At 46.0% G+C, this 19741-nt stretch overlaps 1 protein-coding gene across 2 annotated transcripts in view; it reads right to left on the bottom strand.

Annotated features, from left to right (window-relative positions):
- Window positions 1-986: 986 nt before the first annotated feature.
- GUCY2C (guanylate cyclase 2C) overlaps window positions 987-19741 on the bottom strand; it is a gene marked incomplete at its 5' end in the record, with an annotated part of 70091 nt that continues 51336 nt past the window's right edge. For both annotated transcript variants that reach the window (XM_084765394.1, XM_084765395.1), the window contains 8 exons: window positions 987-1510; window positions 3622-3698; window positions 5604-5698; window positions 7161-7259; window positions 9097-9271; window positions 10608-10800; window positions 14720-14878; window positions 17720-17811. In XM_084765394.1, coding sequence (XP_084621520.1) covers window positions 1336-1510; window positions 3622-3698; window positions 5604-5698; window positions 7161-7259; window positions 9097-9271; window positions 10608-10800; window positions 14720-14878; window positions 17720-17811 — 1065 coding nt within the window. In that variant the 3' untranslated portion in view covers window positions 987-1335. The remainder of the gene's footprint in view (window positions 1511-3621; window positions 3699-5603; window positions 5699-7160; window positions 7260-9096; window positions 9272-10607; window positions 10801-14719; window positions 14879-17719; window positions 17812-19741) is intronic.

The raw sequence follows: 19741 nt of genomic DNA, 5'->3' as shown, positions 1-19741 counted from the left end.
GTGTGCCCAGTAGGCTCAGGCATTTGCACACTGAGGTCCCCAGTTGGTGGCACTGTTGGGGAGGTTGTGAAGCCTTTAGGAGGGGCAGCCTTGCTGGAAAATGTATGTCACCTAGGGATGGGCTTTTTGTCACCTCCCCCACTTGCGGTTCACTCTATTTCCTGAATGCTGATAAAGCTATGATCTCTCAGCCTCCTGCTCCTGCTGTCACGCTTGCCTGCTGCCATGCCACCCGCCATTGTGGACTCTCCCTCTCTCTCTGCTACCAAAGCTAAAATCAACTATTTTCCCCATTAGTTGCCTTACTTATGGTATTTTATCATAGCAACAAAAGTAGCTAATACAGACACTGTGTACACATATTAAAGTTATGGAATATGTGTGTGTATATGTGTATGTGTTGCATGTGATATGTATAAACTGTAATATACACAGGAAATGCTGTGTGTCACTTAGTGAAGGGACTACATTGTTAGAAACAGCAGGTGCTTGGAGACACTGGCTACTTTCTAGATAGAACAGGGCATAGTAGGATCTGCCGGCCTGCTTCGTAAGTCTCTGCCAGGACAGGTGTTGCACATTCACTTTGCTAAGTGGATAGGCCAAGGCTAACCCATGGTTTAAATCAACAGTCTCCCTGTGCACAGAGGGTGCTACCGACCCTCAAGAATCCTGTCCTGAGCAGCAACGTTACCCTTGCCTTATTTCCCTGTGGGACACTTAGTCTTTTGGCAAGCAGGAGGTGATGCCTGGTGGCCCCAGGAAGAGGATCTGGCAGTAGAAACATATACCAGACTCTAAAAACTTTTATTTTTTTTACCTAATATCCAGCATGGTTTCTGAAAACAAAATCACAAGTTAAGCACACTTTCATGGAGATAAGCTACTTAGCATAGAGTTAAGACAATTTAAAAAAATCCTCTCATGTGTACAGAAGACCCAGCAAACAAAACAAAACCAGAAATGAAATAAAAACAAGCCCCCAAGTTCCATATAGCACATCCCTTCCTCCTCTTTGCCAGGTTGACAGTCCACATGACAGCTGTGGGACACGGCTCCAGAACAGAGTCATCACAGTGCTAAGAACACTCGTGAAGATCTTAGAAGTCCAAGGTCATCATCCATTGCTACACAGTGAGTTTGAGGCCAGTTTGGCATATGTGAGACTCTGTCTTAATTAAAAAAACAAAACAAAACAAAACAAAGCAAGACAAACAAACAAAAACCAAGACCAGAACAAAACCAGAACAGGCGTGTCACTTGTTGAGGAGTCTGGACAATGCACAGTCAGTACATTGGAGGTTGCTACTGTCAGTTCTTAGACCTTACCCAGGTCTAAAAATAGGTGCTGTCGTGGTCTGAGTTGTTCAGCTGCAGGTATTCCAAAGTGCCTCTCTTGTAGCTGGCCACCCGTGTGGGCCTCCGGCTCTTCATGCCCAAGGCCTTTCTCTTCTGTAAGGAGCTGGCAATCATGTCTGAAAACTCTGCTTGCAGGCGCTCTTGGCTCTCCCTGGAAAGTGGATGAGAGAGAAGGGCAGAACTCCAGCATGTTGCATGCAACGCCCCTTAGCCCTGTCAGTTGAAGTGCACCACTGCCCAGTGGGTGCCTATTCTGCGCTACACACAGGAGATGCAGGAGTACAAAACCACCACTGCCTTTGATGAGTCCAAAGCATCGCCTTCCCTGCCATGTGTCAATGTCAAAAAAGCAGAGTACATCGCAGACAGGAAATGGATCTTTCTCTTTCAAACTGAAACATGTTGCTATAACTGGGGAATATGGGAGAAGATCCATTGAGACCCAGGAAGAGACTGGGTAGGGGGAGGAGGTCAGGAGTCTACCACACAGCCCTGAAAATACACTGGTTCCCCACACAGCTGTGCACTGAATATCAGGATGGCTGGAGGTTCCCAAAACTCAGAACGCATCTGGGCAGTCCCGGTTTGAAGGCAGGCTTCCCCAAGTTGACTAAACATCTTAGTAGCTTGTCTTCTGTCTGTCTGGCCTCTAGGCCTCTGAATGATAGTCTCTTCTCCAGCAAAAGCCACTGCAAGAGCCACAGGACTGAGGCCAGGAGGCCTACTAACGGAGCAGGACAATTTGAGTCACCTTCAGTACGGAGACCTGCTATGTCGCTAGGAAAAGGAAACCTTTCTCCTATTGCAGAGAGTGCAGACTCCATGCTCAGACCTGCAACTGTGGTTTTAGGCAAGGCGGGTGCCAGCCTCTCCCCAGCAGACAGAAAGAGGCAGGATCAGAAATGCCCAGAGTTTCTGCTTCCAGCATCTTCTATCCTTTTTGTTGTTTGTTTGTTTGTTGTGGATGTGTGCTGTGCCTGTATGTGTCTTGCACCGTACGTGTGCCTGGGGCTCAGGTAGCCAGAAGAGGGCATCAGGTCTCCCTCTAGAGATACAGGTGGTTGTGAACTGCTTTGTGGGTGCTGGGAATCGAATTCTGGACTCAAGTCCTCTGAAAGAGCAGCTAGTGCTCTTAACCTCTGAGCCATCTCGCCAGCTCCATGCTCTATCTTTGTAAGACCCCAGAAGGCTCCAAGCTGCCTTTTGCCCTGTAAAATGCAGGAGCTCAGCCCCAGCTGTCCTGTGCTTTGTAAGCAGCATCTAACCAGCCCCCCAGTACCTGCAGGATGACCTGGGGCATTCTAGGAAGATGGACAGAAGAGGGATTTTCATTATTTTTATGTGATGCAGTACCCATGGTGTCCAGAAGAGGGTGACATATCCCTTGGGACTAGAGTTACAGAACCAATAGAGTGATGGGAACTAACTTTAGGTCCTCTCATCACTGAGCCATCCCTCCAGGCCCTCCCCCTACCTTTGTTTTTGAGAGTGTCTATGCAGATTAGGTTGGCCTCACACAGAGATCTGCTTGCCTGAGTGCTGGGATCAAAAGTATGTGCCAGCACACCTGGTGAGTCAAGCATATTTAGTTTAAAATATAATTCGGAGAGGCATGGTGGCATAACCTGGGAGACCAGCTGAGACAGGAAGGTTGAGAGATGGAGGCCAGTCTATATCTCTCCATGTTCACAGTGTGTGTGTGTGTGTGTGTTTGTGTGTGTGTGTGTGTGTGTACGTACATATTCATGTAAGAATGTACTTTATTTAACCAGTCTATCCTCTTGCAACTACATCCTAGGGACAATTTAAAAATAACCTCTGGGAGGGCAGAAGGAAAAGGAGCCAGTAGAACAAAATAAAGCCAACATTGATTAAATAAGAACAAAAGTCTCCTCTGGTTCTACAGGATTCCCTTTTCTCTTCCCCTGGCGAGCCTCCTCCGACAAAGGGACAAAAGCACCCCGTGTGACTTCACTGAAAACACAGGTCTGACTAAGCAAACACCCAGCGCTCTGGAGCAGCAGTGACTGCATGCTTTCTATATCACTGCATCGGAGGAAGACGCAGGCAGTCTGGACCCTCCAGCTCAGCAGCTGGACAAGGGAACATTCTAGATGGTTTTCACGTGTTTAGTTCTCACTTCATCCAACATGTCATTGCCACTCGCCGGGCACAGGTCAAGTTGAACATCCTAAGTAGCAGAGTGTGTCAACCCACCCAGGACTTCGGGGTCCCCTTCCTCCCCGACACCCAGAAGCTTACATGGTCGGTGGGGTAGGCAGGCTGTACTCTTGGTCCTTCATCCCAGTCAGCCAGTATGTCGTCTCTGTCCCTCTTCCCTAGTGACACAAAAGAGGAAGGTCCCATGAAGGCAGCGCTGTTCCAAGAGGCACACCACCCCGCATTCCCCATCAGGGCCTGTGCTTAAGCATTTAGACAAAAATCTAAGAAGATGTGTCCCATCAGGCTGATTTCTTTATGCTTTTTCTTCCCCCTCCATTTCTTCTTTTTAAATTTTATTATTAAATTATGTATTTATTTATTCTGAAGACAGGGTCCCACACTATGGTGCAGGAAGGTCTAGAGCTCGCCATGGGACACACGTTACCTCAAACTTACAGCAGGTCTCCTGGCTCAGACACCGAATACCAGGATTTCTAGCATGAGCCACCATGCCCAGCCAGACTAGATGCTTTCAAAATAGAGCTTTCTTTTTCTCAGAAGATATTTCAGATTACAGTATAGCAACATTTTAGGAACCCTAACATATAAAGGAAGAAATTCAGTCCTGAGGAGATGGCTCATTTGGAAAGAGCTGGTTGTGAGCACATGGGGACCTGAATTCAGGTCACCAGCACCCCAGTACGAAGCAGGGTGTAGGAGCACATGACTGTAATCCCCATGCTGGGGGGCAGGGACAGGTAGATCCCTAGAGCTCATGGCCCAACCAGTCCAGTCAAATCAGAGTTCCAGGTCTAGTGGGAGACCCCACCTCAAAAAATAAGATGAGGGCATCAAGACAGCTCACGGTTAAAGGCACTTGCATGAAAGCCTGATCCAATCCCTGGGTACACACAGAGGTGGGAAGAGAGACAATAGACTCCACAAAGGTGTGAACACACACACACACACACACACACACACACACACACACACCAAATAAACTTAAAACAAAGTAAATAAGATTTACATTAACTGAAGAAGACAGCCAGCGTTAATGTCTGGTTTGTATACATCACACATCTACGAACATATTCAACACACACAAATGAGTAAGTTAATTGTAAAGAAATGATGAAATCCACCTGCAGTTTTATCATGCCAACAAGTTACTTTTTTCTTTCTTTCTTCTTGTGTGTGTGTGTGTGTGTGTGTGTGTGTGTGTGTGTGTGTGTGTGTGTTTCCAGACAGGGTTTCTCTGTGTAGCCTTGGCTGTCCTGGACTCTCTTTGTAGATCAGGCTAACGTGGAACTCACAGAGATCCATCTGCCTCTGCCTCCCTGCAGTGCTGGGATTACAGGTGGCACCCAGCTGTTGTTTTATTTTTTTAAATTATTTTTAGATTTATTTATTTTACTTTATGTGTATGAGTGCTTTTTGCCTGTATGTACATATGTATGAATATATGTATATGTGTGTGTACGTATACCATGTGCATGCAGTGCCTGTGGAGACCAGGAGAGAGTGTCAGATTCCTTAGAACCGGTGATAGAGATGGCTGTGGCCCACCACGTGGGTGTTGGGAACTGGACCTGCGTCCTCTGCAAGAGCAAGTGCTTTTAACCTCTGAGCCATCTCTCTAGCCTGCTAGCAGTGCTTTATAGCATACTGGCCACAGCACAGACTACAAAAGGGGCTTGTTGGAGCACAGAGTGGCTCCGAGTTCACACACTCGGGCAGAGGTTCTTTCTCTAGGGATGGTGGAGGTTACTGAAGGGTGGACAGAAGACTTCATCTTCAGCTTCATCTTTTCTGACTTTCTTGGTGCAGGCTCACATGTGGCCCACATGCATCTGAGCGCTTGCTCACGCATGTTTGCATAGCCTTGGTGCAGGCTTACATGCGGCTCACATGTGTCTGAGCGCTCGCTCATGCATGTTTGCATAGCCTTGGTGCAGGCTTACATGCGGCTCACATGTGTCTGAGCGCTCGCTCACGCATGCTTGCATAGCCTTGGTGCAGGCTCACATGCGGCTCACATGTGTCTGAGCGCTCGCTCACGCATGCTTGCATAGCCTGCTTACCTTTAAGTACGTCTCTCCTCTAACTTCATACAGGAACTGGGTGTCCGTCCTCTTCAGGATGGCTATGGTGGAGCTGCTCATATGGATCCTCAAGGCTGGAAACACAAACCAGGTCAATGGAGATCTCCCGTGTTGAGATCTAAGATGGCCACACTGTTTCTCTCTGATTCGACATGTCAACAGCACCCTAAGCTGCTATTCTCCGCCATGGAGAAGTGCATACAGCTATTTTAGTGACTGCCCCTTTAAAAGCAGTGTCAGTGGGATGAAAAAATACTACCCAAGCAGAGAAAAGGGTTTGGCACTGTTTGTTTTTTCTTTTGTGTGTGTGTGTGTGGGGGGGGTCAGAATGTTGGCACTCCCCCGGTCTTATCCTTTGACCTGACTTTGGATGGAGCTTCTTGTTCTGAGCCTGGGCAGGGGCTTTGGCTCAGTGTCCCCAGAATAAAGTTCCAGTAAATAGCTAAGGTGCTGTGGGCAAGGTGAAGATCTGGGCACTGAGTTTTCCCAGGCAGCACCAGGTGCTTCTGAAAACCAAGTGGTAAGAGATCCCCACCCAAAGCTCACGGCTGAATGCCGGGAAGCCACACCACAAGCCATAACAGTGGCCCAAAATAGTGGACACCCTCCATGGACCAGGGGACTGCTGAGTACCTAACTCTGCGGCATCCCAGTCCTGTACAGAGACCCTCCCAAGAAGGTCGGTGTCTCATCCTCAGCTTATGTATTCACCTTTCTGAGGCCGTGAAAGATGAGTGACTTCCCCCAACATATGCCCGTAATGGTTAACACAGTTTGTATTTTAATCTTTCTGTTTGACCCCTACTCAGATTGTCAGCTTAACTACTCAAATCTTGTTCTGGGTACTGTGTTTTTGTCACCTTTTTTTTTTTTTTTTTTAAGGTGGAATGGTTTTTGGTTTTTAGAGACAAGGTTTCTCTGTGTAGCCTTGGCTGTTCTGGACTCACTTTGTAGACTAGGCTGGCCTCAAGCTCACAGAGATCCATCTGCCTTCGCCTCCCAAGCGCTGGGATTACAGGGATGCGCCACTGCACCCAGCATTTTTGTCAGCATTTAAAACTTCATCTACCATTGCTTTTACTTACTATATATTTTTGATACCATCACTATTGTCAATATTAATCTATCATCTACTGCTTGTAGCACACGGTGCCCCAATTTTGCCAGCAATGTGCCTTTGTAAAACGTCAAAGATTGAGTCAGTCTGAAGAGGGACGTGAAACCTTTGTGCATGAGCAAATTCCTAGATATGCTCTTTCTACTGAAATCACCTTCTAGGAAGCCCAAATAAACGGGAAAGACGAATCTGAGCCAGGGCACCTGGCCTGTGTCTTTCCCACTGGATAACACACGGTTTACACAGATCTATGCTAAAGTTCATGCCTGTTCCAGCCAGCACATGCCTGCACTCACTGCACAGGAACAGTCTAAAACTGAAGGGAAAAGACTAAAACAACCAGCAATACACACAGCAACCTTAACCGTGGCAACGTTAACACAGGCGCAGGCCTAGCCCATGGGAGGGGCCCTTCTTACGGAGGCCAGTGGATTCCATCCTAGAGGCAGTGTTGACAGTATCTCCAAACAGGCAGTAACGAGGCATCTTGATCCCCACGACACCAGCAGCACAGGGGCCTGGAGTGAAGGAAGGGAGAGGAGGCATCATTGTGCACTGAGGATGGAGCTGAGACCTGTGAGCCTTTCTATGGTCAAGGCATGGCGATGTGGCTGAAGAAGTGATGTCACCCCTTTAACGAATGAATACAAGCCCTTGGGGGTTTGCTATAACAAAGAACACTTACTTGAATTTTCACTGAACAAGAAGGCATTTAGTGGTCCACGTCACAAAAATGCCAACATTTAAAACCCAAAGGCACTCAGGAAAGGTTCTGGTGCGATTTCTAGGATTGGTGGCATCTAATGGAACACCCCAGAAGACAAGGACTTGGCAGAGTCTTCTCTAAGCATCATGGGCCACACAGATGCTGCTGGATTAAGTCGGTGGCACAAGGATGTTTTAACATGCAGAACAGAAACCAAGACAGAGTGTGCATCATAGCGTCATGGGTGGGTGATGTGGACCTCTGTCTCTTAAGCATGAACAAGCATCATCTTGATTAAAGCAGCTGTCCCTTCATTGGGAGGTTGTCAGACCCTACGCCCCCCATGTCAGATTCCAGCCCCTGGCTCCCTCCTGTGTCCTCCTGCAAGCTGTGATCTAGCATGTGGTCTAGGGAGATGCTACAGTTTATATGAGCAGAGAGACCAGCTGAAGCAGGGGACACCATCCGTGCAGCTGTAAAATCTAGGGACCACATACAAGGAAAAAAAAATCCCATGATCTTTGGTTTTTGAGACTGGTTTAATTTGCTTAGTTAATATGATTATGTCCAGTTGTTTCCATTTTCCTGCAAACAACATAACTTCTTTTCCCTTTATGCTGATAAGTGGGCCCTTGTGTTTATGTGCCACAGTTTCTTTTTCTGTTTCTCTGTTGTTGGACACCTAGGTTGGTTATGAGTTTCCCTCCAGCTATATGCTTCAATAAGGCCTATAATTTATCTTCTCGAGTCTCTATGATCAAAGCCGTTAACTAACCTGGCGGCCTGACACTGCTCTCTGCCTCGAATCTCCACGTAACAAATGACATCCTAACTTGCTACCTAAACTAGCTGCCTCATTTACAAATAGGCAGTCACGCCCTCAAGCTCCGTGAGTCACTGATCACATCCGCAGCAACCAGGCACCCACCCCCGACCCCCGCCAGCCTCTGGGCTGTTTCCTGTTTGCAGATGCGGCTGTCCGCACTTTGGTTCCGACGCCACAATTTGTGAATTGTTCTTTCTTAGATAACTCTCATTGGTTTTGTTTGGAGTTTCCTTTCAGCGGGGTCTTCCACGTGACCCACGTGCTTTTTCTAGCACTGCAGTGGACTGAGTGTAACTGTTAGAGGGGATTTGCCCAGTTGTTTTCCCTTTGAATCACATATTTTTAGATATTATTTTTCTTTTTTTAAAAAGATTGTAGTTTTCATTTATGTGTACACATCCGTCTGTGTGTGGGTAGGAGGACATGATGCTGGAGGACGCTAGAAGGTGTCGTGTCGCCTGCAGCTGGAGTTACAGGTAGTTGTGAGCTCCAGGATGCATAATGGACTCCACATTTGGCACACAGAATTTAATAAGTCTCACACGAAAAACTGACCGCCGGTGTGATGGCGCACGCCTTTAATCCCAGCACTCGAGAGGCAGAGGCAGGCAGATCACTGTGAGTTCGAGGCCAGCCTGGTCTACAAAGCGAGTCTGGGACAGCCAAGGCTACACAGAGAAACCCTGTCTCAAAAAAACAAAACAAAACAACAACAACAACAAAACAAAAAAAGAAAAAGAAAAGAAAAACTAACCACATCAAGATGTTCTTGTGTGTCCAGCTTCGCGTGACCCCCCTCTCGGTAGAAAGCCCAACTCCTTACCAGAATGAACTCCAATGCGAATCCACACTGGGAGGCCGGGAAGATGCTCTAGCTCAAATGTCCCTATGAAGCTGAGGATGTCCAAAGCCATCTTGGAAATGTCTACTGCGTGTCGGTTGCCGTTTCGCATAGGCAAACCGCTGGCCACCACATAGGCATCACCGATGGTTTCTACCTGTGGAAACATGTTCTTATCAGCGACTGTACCCTGATGGGTCACCAGCATTGACCCGAACCCTTCACAGAATGCATATATAAATAGGGCGGTTGAGAGCTCAGTATAAGCACAGTTCTGCTCATCTCCTTCAGGGCCAACTCTATGCCAACTTGTCCAGGTTTGTTTGTTTGTTTATTTGTGTGTTTGTTTTCCAATAGTCTAGTTAACTGAATGACAAAATAGCTATGGAAGCTTTTAACCATTAAAAATATATTTCATAATCAGATTGTGCAGATGGAGTGTCTCTAGGTTGTAGGCAATTGTGTAAAATGTTCAAATAATCTGGTGGTGGGGCTGGGGCATGGCGTGGTGATTGAGAACACCTCTGTTCTTGCAGAAAACCAGGTTGCACTCCCAGGCCCCACATGGTGGCTTGCGGTTCCAGGGGATCAGATGTCTCTGTGGGCACATACATGTATGCGGTACAGACAAGAAGGCACACACATGCTCATATGTTTAACAACTAAAATGAAAACTAAAGAACTAAATACTCTGACAGATCCTATATAATTTTAGTAATATACTAAATTGCTGGAATAATCTTTAGTGACTATCGCTTTTCTACATAGTATTTTACCAACAGTAATTGTAGTTTTCTTCAAGAATAAACTAAGCTTGCAGTCCTGTGCTGTCTCCACTTTGTTTACAGTCAGCTTAAATGCTGTCCATTGCTCGGGAGACGGTTTGAAGCGCTGACATTTCTTCTGTATTTGTCACCCCAAATTCATTTGTGCTCCTTCTGTTCTACTTCTAAAGGTAATTTTGACATTAGTTCCCTCTCCCCGACCCCTTTTAATTCTTCCACATCTCTTCCATTTCAGCTTGGATTCAAATGGCACGTCAGTGAGTATTAAGGATTTATTCTTTATTTTTATGTGCATGTTTGTATGGGCCTGTGTGTTGGTTTGTGTGCATAAATGCAGATGCCTGTGGGGGAAACTAAAGGAGGTGACAGATCCCTTGTACTAGAGGGGCAGGTGGTTCTGAGCCCCCTACCCGAACCCCAACCCCAATTTAGCTGCTGGAACCAAATGTAGGACCCCTAGAAGAACAAAGTGTTTTTCACCAGTTTCTCGTTATATGTTGACTAGGCGATGACAGGGGCTATAACAAGAGCAACTGTGTTGCTGGGTGTGGTGGCACACATCTTTAGTCTCAGCACTTGGGAGGCAGAGGCAGGCAGATTGCTGTGCATTTGAGGCCAGCCTGGTCTATAAAGCAAAAGAGCAACTATGCCAGGCTCTGGTGGCCTTGGGCCGCCCCGCTGTCTCAGCCTGAGGGTAGAAGCACTCACCTTGTAGACATCATGATGATCCACAATCTGGTCAAAACTCCTGTAGATGTCATTTAGCATGTCCACCACCTCCATGGGGGTGCTGTACTTGCAGATGGTTGTGAAGCCGACAATGTCACTGAAGTAGATTGTGACTTCTTCGTACAGCTCTGGCTCCACACTCCCTTTCTCCTTCAGGGACTTCACCACCAGCCTAGGGGAGAGAGATGGGGGGAGGAGCACTTTTAACCTCTGCAGAGTTTTCCTGCCTTACAGTTCAGATTGTAGCAACTGTCAACAGGATTGAAATTTTTTGAGACTTCTGAAGATTTCCCATGTCTGGGAAGCAAAAGCAACAGGATTCATACATTATGTGTCTGAATACATTGCTCATATATGTGGACATGTTTAATTTGGGGGAATATAAGAACTTTCAACATTAACTTAGATTAGTAATAATATTCATAAACTCACAATGATAATTCTTACATAACTATAATGCCTGTTGTGTCCACTCTTTACCTTTCCATTGATCACCCACTCAAACAAGCATCGCACCATATTCAGAAGCCTAGTTGACGAGTGTGTCACTGATGGAAGAAATTGACCCCAAAGCTGTGAGTGCTGCTTTTCTAACCAAAGCCAGCAGTTTTATTCCTCTCGCATACTTCATGGGATTAGTTAGTACATGCCAAAGGAGGAGTGCATTCAACACTCATCTTAATATCTTTAAATCAGAATTTATTGGACATTTTGGGGTCCTTTAAAAAACAAAGACAAACACACCATATATAGGTAGCAATTCTGGCAAAACATGCCAAAGAGAAGTCGCTTAGAAAAGCCTCACTGGGGGCCTTGGAGAGATGGCTCAGTGGTTAAGAGCACTGTCTGCTCTTCTAGAGGTCCTGAGTTCAATTCCCAGCAACCATATGGTGTCTCACAATCATCTATAAAGGGATCTGATGCCCTCTTCTGGTATGCAGGTGTACATGCTGATAGAGCACTCATATACATAAAGTAAATAAACAACAACAAAAAAGAAAAGCCTCGCTAAAGAGATGGAAGGTGCGGTTTCTCAGAGCAAGGATTGGGCTTCCTTTAGGGGTCAAGTTGCCTTCCCCATGGAGGAAGGGGCCTGGGGGCTGACTGGGGGTTAAGCACTCTCTGCTGCTGTTGGGGTCATTTTGAAGAGAGAGCCCAAGTACCTGAGTAGAAATATGGAACCCGTAGAATCAGAACCTAGAAGTTGGGAGGTGCTACAGCAGTCTACGGGAACAAATCCCTCATCTTGCTTTATTTCCTACAAGTGTCTACTTGCATGTGTGTCTATGCACTACATGTGTACCTGGTACCTGCAGAGGCCAGAAGAGGGCACAAGATCCCTCGAGATAGGAGTTACAGTGGTTGTGAGGCACCATGTGGGTGCTGCGAATCTGGGTTCTTTGTAAGAGCAGCAAATGCTCCTAACCATTGAGGAATGTCTCCAGTCACTAAATCCTTCATGCTTATATAGATAAGACAACAAAGGGCTGAAAGAGAAGTGAGGATTCCCTGTGACCTCATAGCTTGCTGTGGACAGAGCTGTTATTAGAATCGAGCAACACCTGTGCTGTGTGCCATGAGCCTTCTGCAACCCAGGCCTTGAGTGTGCAGAAGGCTTGGAGTCTAGATTAACAATCGCAGAATGCCGAGGGATTGTCTAGGAAAGCCTTGGCCTCTCAGCCACAGGGGTCTGGAGCGCACTAGACTGTCCTGTGCTTGAAGAAAAGTCTTTTCAGCTGGAGCAACTTAACTTAGTAACCTTTGCAAAATAACCACTGATGTGGCTCAGCAGGTTGTGATGGCACATTGTGCATAAAGTACAGAGTGTTGTGGGGGTTGCAAAGAAATAATGATTACATTGGGATTCCTGCCATTTTGTGCTTTTTATACTGCAGTATATGTTTATATTGAAGAAGGCAAAGAAACTTGAAAACAGTGTACTCCTCAGAAAAACTAGTGTTTATAGAAAAGGAAAGTGAATTTCAGGTGGTCAGCAAGTTGCTGTTCTTACAGAATTTGAATACAAATTAGACATTGTTTATTTCTCACAAGAAGAAATCCTATTTATGCTTTCCTAATCTCATGTGTATCGTTCATATAAATGTTGACACGATGATAGTTCATATATACACACACATATATATTCTTCAGTGTTGTAATAAATATTACTTTTTGGTTCTCTAGGAAGTATTCACTTAATGCTATTTTGCAAACAGGAAGTTTTCACAAGGATAAACATATTTTACCAGAATTATGGTGAAGTCTGGCTACAACCACCTAGCAAAATTATCTGCCACTAGGGCAGCCATTAAGAGCACTTATTGCTTTTCCAGAGGACCCAAATTTTGTTCCCAGATTCCATATCAGGTAGGTCACAACCATTATAACTCTAGCTCCTAGAGATCTGACACTGTCCTCTAGCCTGCATGGGCAACCACACTTGAGCTTATATACACACAGGCACAGCACACACACACCACACACACACACACACACACACACACACACACACACACACACTTTTTAAAAATTGCCATCTAGTGGTCAGAGTGGCATGTTGAACTAAGCCTGTGAAAACTGTTAAGGTATGGAGCCAACTGTTCCAACCCATTGGAATGATATTGTTGCCTAAAATATCTAATGGTCAAACCCTGGGAAGGTGGCCAGGGAATCAAGGTGTTATTTTTGTCAACAAGGCATTACTGCCCTGGGCAAGGAATCCTGCAAGGTTATAATGAGGTTATGTGGCTCAGGTAACACATGCCTCTTTGACACAGAGGTGAAGGGGTCTAGTGTATTTCCAGAATGTTCTTCCAGCTGTGTGTAGGGTCTCCTGGTTCCTCCTGATGGGCTTTTTCTAGTACCAGGGACTGAACGGGGCATACATATCTCCCTACCTCTTTGCCCAAGCTTATAGAGAAGAGACTTGCTTTTTTATTTGGAAAATAGTCATTAGTGTAGAAGGGGATGGAGCTGGGAGGTGTTGAGGGGGCAGTAACCTGGAAAAGCCCCAGTTACTGTGTATACTCCTGCATGACGTCACAGGCAAGTTCTGGCTTCTTACCGTCTACAGAAGATCCTGACGAGAGCCAGGCTGGACCATGGAGGCCTCCTGTCCCATCTGCTCATTGATAGTTGGTGGGAGCAAGCTTTGATGTCAGAGCTCACTGACCTCAGTTGCCATGATTTTTGGTTTAGTTTTTTGTTTTTTGAAAAAAGATTTCTCTGCGTAGCCTTGGCTGTCCTTGACTCGCTTTGTAGGCCAGCCTGGCCTCCAACTCAGCAATCTGCTTGCCTCTGCCTCAAGTGCCGGGATTAATGGTGTGTGCCACCATGCCCGGCTGGTTTTCATGATTTTAATAGAGTGGGGGCACCTAGTAGTAACAGCTTGCCACACCTTAAAGGGAAGCTGGCGTTACTTCTTGCTTGTTCAAAGCCATGGGCCAAATCATCACGTTGTAATTCCTTGTTTATCTTAACATTCCTCAGGAACTTATTTGAAGGACAGTGTTCAGGAACCATTAAGCTATTTTGGGATTTCAGTATAGATGTCCTTTCTCTTGTCTTGACTGTGTGCCACAAAGTTGGCTCATAGATGCCCAGGTGGCGAGGCTTGCCTCCTCTCCCACCCACAGCTTCTAGTTGTTACGATTTGGCCTTTCCTTGTGATGTCATCACTAATACCAAGTGCCTCAAAGTCTCACAGCTTACACAGCACAAGCAGGCTTGAGATTCCTTTTTGAGACTGAGGACGGACAGACAGTGACTTGCCTGAAGGCTATAAGCTTAATGAGGTTAGAACTCTCACAGTTTAGGCCTTGATCCTCACAATGTCTTCTTTGCTTTCAGAATTCAGAGGGAAATCAGAAGAAGGCTTAGCAAGGCAGAAGAAGCATTGTAACCCCAGTAATCTGCTAAAGGGTCAATAAAAGGAGACTATCCTATAGAATCTCAAAACAAACAAAATCCCAGATGAAATCCAGAAAAGAACCAGAAACAGTGAGAGGTAAAGATGCCAAAGGCTTCAGCACGGAGCCAAGAAGCCTGGCCGTGGGATCGTGGGAAGCCTCAACTGCAGGAGACTGCCTTACCGTGGGAGCAGCATGAAGTTGAGGTGGTCAGCCCTGTCCCTCTCTGCCTTGTACAGCTGGGTCCTTTCCTCCACCAGGTGCTCCAGGTTTCGAGAATACAGCTGTAGACGTCGGATCAAGGTGTCCATGTAGGATTCATTTTTTTGGTCATGAAAAAGGCTGCAGGTGGTAACAGACAAAGAACTCTTATACATCACGTGAAGGGGCACGTGGGCTCTCATGGTTGTTGTGTGTATGAAAGACAATGCTTATAGCACGCAAAGCCACGGAGGACAGCTCTGCGATGCCACAGCCATTCTGTCATTGTGATCACATTGACAAGTTCCCACTTGCTCTCAGGAGATGGCTTGCTGTGTGTGTGTGTGTGTGTGTGTGTGTGTGTGTGTGTGTGTGTGTGTGTGTGCCACTGTATGGGTTTGGATGAGGTCAGAGAACAATTTTGTTGTTCTGAGGACTGAACACAAGGTGACTAGTCTTGTGCAGCAAGAGCCTCTCAATAGTCCCAAGAGACAGAAGTTTTATTTATTTATTTTTTAACAAGTTCCTGAGGGATTCTTACTTGACCCCACTAGTCGAGGTTGGCTATGATGATGATGATTATAGATTGCTTTGTTCCAAATGAATGGATTAATTTAAAAGTCCCCTAGCCTTGACTTCGAATCCTCATCTCCTAGGGAACTATTAGGGTCTCCCGTGCCGAGTTACACCTCAGACCAGTTCCATCAAATGCTCTAGGGTAGGATTTAGGTGTCAGTGCTTCTTAAGGCTCCTCTGGGGATTTCAAATGTGCAGCCATGTTTGAGAACCTCCACAGTTGAGGCTAAAGACCGGGGCCCGTGATCTCCACGAGGATCCATGACATTGATACCGCACAGTCCCATCTGACCTCAGTGACAGGCCAGGAAAGGAGTGAAAGGGCACGAATTTAATCCGTTGTTATTTCCTGCTTTATTCAAACACTGCACAGTTCTGCCAGACAGACCACAGTCTCATTAACCTCAGCGCCCATCTCAGCCTTGGCTTTTCACCTCAGCAGGTATCTGAAGTTTTGGACCTAGTGCCACCTCCAGAAAGTCAGGGATGGAAGGAATGCTAGACCCATCCAGCGCATTTCAGTTTTATGAATGAGGAGGTTGGGGTGTTGCCCTCTGTCCTCCAGCAGGACATTTTTATGTTCTCCTGTGCACACTTGCTCTCCTATATCCCTGGCTACAATTTATACCCATCTGTGGTGTGCTAACTAAAAGCACACAGCATAGTGAATTACGTATCACGGTGTTGCTGTGTTTTTTCCTCCCGACCCTAAGCTTCAGGAATAAAGACTCATGAGATTTAAAATATATTTACAAATACCTATGTCATAGAGCTAGGGATGTTCCCTGTCTTGGCTCAGAACTTATATCCCATTTATTCTAATGTACATTTTGTCATGTGGCTGGCTACCTCTGCTCAGGTACCATGCATCTGTTCTTACATATTTTCTGGCTCTATCCCAGAATCCTTTCTGCTTGCCAGATGTTCCACCTTTTATTTCCTGCCTCACCCATAGGCCATTAGCTTTTTATTGGTAGGTGATGTTTCCACATAGACACAAGAGATTCATTCTATATCACTGGATAATGGGTACAACCACCTACTTTGACTTTGAATGGTATTTTGATCCAGAAGACAAATCTAAACTGTCTAGGGCCACAGCAGGTGGTTTTGGAGATCTTTAAAAGCTTGCTGACCTTGAGGGCTGAGAGATGGTTCATAAGAGCATGTTCTGCTTTTCCAGAGAACCCCAGTTCCTATGTCATATGACTCACAGCCCCCTGCAAACTCGATTCAGTTCTATCTGGTGCCTCTGTTATCCTTGGGCACAAACCCACACATACACAAATAATTAAAAATAAAAACTAGATCTTTAAAAAAAATTAAGAACTTGTAAATCTTAAGGATTATTGGTACATCTGGGCCTGGAGGGATGGGTAAGTGGTTAAGAACATTGGCTGCTCTTCCAGAGGACCTGGGTTTGATTCCCAGCATCCTTGTGGCAGCTCACACCTGTCTGTTCTTCCATTCCAGGGTCAGATGCCTTTTCTGGCCTCTATGAGTGCTGCACGCACATGACACACAGACATACATGCAAGCAAAACACCAATACATAAAAGATAAGTATATTTTAAAAGAATTACCCAGGAGTTTTATAGACTCTGAGGACCCAGGTTAGACTTTCAGAAGGGTCTGGGGATTATGTGTCAGTAGACTCTGTTTCATACAATATATTTTGGCTGTGTTTTTCCCCTCCACTAATTCCTCTGAAATCCTTCCCACCTCTTCATGCACTTCAACTTTTATGTTTTCTTAGAAACTGTGTTTTTTAAAGGTTTATTTTATTTTTAACTTATGTATGTATAATTGGTGGAGGAAATGTGCTCCTGATTGCAGCTGCCCAGGGAAGCCAGAAGCATCCTGTCCCTTGGAGCTGGGGCTGCAGGTGTGAGCCTCCTGATGCAGGCTGTAGAAACCATACTTGGGGCCTCTGTAAAAGCAGCAAGTGTCTCAACTGCTGAACCACCTTCCTAGCTTCCAGAAACTAGTTTAAAAAATTTTTTTTGGCTTTTCAAGACAGGATTTCTCTGTGTAGCCTTGACTGTTGTGGACTCGCTTTGTAAACCACGCTGGCTTTGAACTCAGAGAGATCCGCCTGACACTGCCTCCCCAGTGCTGGGATTACAGGCATGTACAACCATGCCTGACTCTGGAAACCATTTTTAATAATAAAAAGGTATGATTGATTATGATGTATTTTATCCTTTAGTGTTTAACTTTATAAGTGAGTATGTTCCTGAGAAGCGGTCACTTTAACTCTGAATCATTTGAACTTTGTGTGACAAGTGTTGGTTGTAGCCTGCATATTTTATTGGCATAAGCGTTTTCATTCCTTGGTAGCACTAAATAGCAACTATCATTAAGGAGTCCAAAATTGGGGAAGCAAAGTAAAAATGCCAGCAATACCCAAAAATCTTGGCTAGGGTGCTCTCGATTTTCTTGAAGTCTGGCCTCTTTTCTGGATCTTCCTCCCAACAGCTTTTGACGAGCAGATAGACCTGCAAGGAAGAAGCAGGTGGCTTAGCTCGAGGGGTGCTGAACTCCAGGACAGATTCTCACCTGTTCTCCCCTTGATGGGCATAATCAAGGCGGGGCATAGTCGCATGGTCAGACATCTCGGTTTACCCAGAGAACCAGCCTCCAGGTCTCCCCCTTTCAGGTGTGGACTCCGCCCCTTCTATTACCACAGCCAGCCAGTCTCTCGGGTGCAATTCATTAAAGTGTGGGAGCAGCTGGGATGAGGCTGGGCTCATGGGAGAAATTAAACGCTGTATAGGAACATGTGCTGTGTATGTGCCAGGGAAAAATAATGAGTCTCAGGCTGGTGAGATGCCTTAGCAGGTTAAGGTCACACACACACACACACACACACACACACACACACACACACACGTGCACACACATACACCGAGTCATAAACAAAAACTAATGTGTCTCAATGGAAATGAGGCAAGTGTGTCTACATAAGAACAGAATTTGATTGTCTGTTAATCTCAACTTCAGCTAGAAGTCACTTTCCTGAGGGTGACTCATGAAACGTCTTGTGTTCAGGCCGCACCCTAAGGCATTAGCTGAACACACACATGTGTGTGCTCAGAATTTTATATGAGTAAAAGGCAATTGTAATTATGTTTTAGGGTTCCCCCATGACAGCGGTGCACAGCCGTGGTGGAGACGTGGCACAGACAAAAGGGAGGTGGAGACGAAGAGGAGACAGAAGAGAAGCCTGTGCGGCCAATCCTCTTACTTGCCACCAAATTTGTGACTTGATCCAAAAGAGAAGTTATAGCCATTTATTTAAATAAAGTTTGCTCTCCACTCTGGTTGACAACAGGCCGATAAATGGTTCAGTACATAATTCCCCTTTCTTGGGTTTTATTTGAATGATTCCCGGGAGGGAACTAAGGCCACCGCTGGGTGATGCCCCTGCCTTAACAGGGCCATGCCCCTCTGAGGAGCAGAAGGCAAAGTGATCGGGGTGGGGGTGGGGGCTGCTAAAGAATCGGTTTCGGGATTACGTTCTACTGGGATCAGTTACTGGACAGAGCTCTTTGCCTGGTTTCCAGTGGCAGAACCACTCAGCAACAGAGATGAACTGCGGATGTTGCTTTGATGAAGGCGGCTTTAATCATCTGTAAGCCATCAGCCTTCTCCACTCTCTAGCATTTGAGACCCCACTAACTACAGGTTGAAAATATTCAGGGGAAAACTAAGTCCGTACTGGGCATATACAGTATCATACAACGTAACAGAGATTTTTCCATGGGGTTTATTGCATATTGTTTTAAGATCATATGTAATGCAGAGGTGATTTAAGGCATCCCAGGTTGCATGTAGCTTATATGCAAAGGCTCCAGGACCCAAGGATTTGGGAGGTTGCAGGATCCTGGAGAAACTTTCTCTTCTCATTGGGGGTGACTGAAAGGATCTGCTGGTGTGTGTGTGTGTGTGTGTGTGTGTGTGTGTGTGTGTGTGTGTGTGTATGTATGTGTGTGTGAAATAGTGGTAGGGACACATTTCAGCAGCTCAAATCCTGGGCTATAATGTCCTCTCCTCCTGCTACCCCTCTCATCTTTTTTTCTCTTTTCTTCTTTCTTTAATTGTGTAATGAGGCTCACAATATAACCCACACTAGCCTCAAAGTCCTTCTGCCCCTGCCTCCTCCTCAGTGCTGGGATTATAGGTATGAGCCACCATACCCATGCTTTCAAAGGTCTCTCTCTCTCTCTCTCTCTCTCTCTCTCTCTCTCTCTCTCTCTCTCTCTCTCTCTCTCTGTCTCTCTCTCTGGTTTCTCTGTGTAACAGCTCTGACTGCTCTGGAACTCACTCTGTAGTCCAGGCTGGCCTCAAACTCATGGCAATCTGCCTGCCTCTGCCTCCCAAGTGCTGGGATTGAAGGCATGCGCCACCATCATCTGGCCAGCATAC

This window comes from Acomys minous (assembly GCF_964271855.1).
Source record: "Acomys minous genome assembly, chromosome: 17".
Classification (NCBI taxonomy): domain Eukaryota; kingdom Metazoa; phylum Chordata; class Mammalia; order Rodentia; family Muridae; genus Acomys; species Acomys minous.
This window is presented reverse-complemented; position numbering and strand designations above follow the sequence as displayed.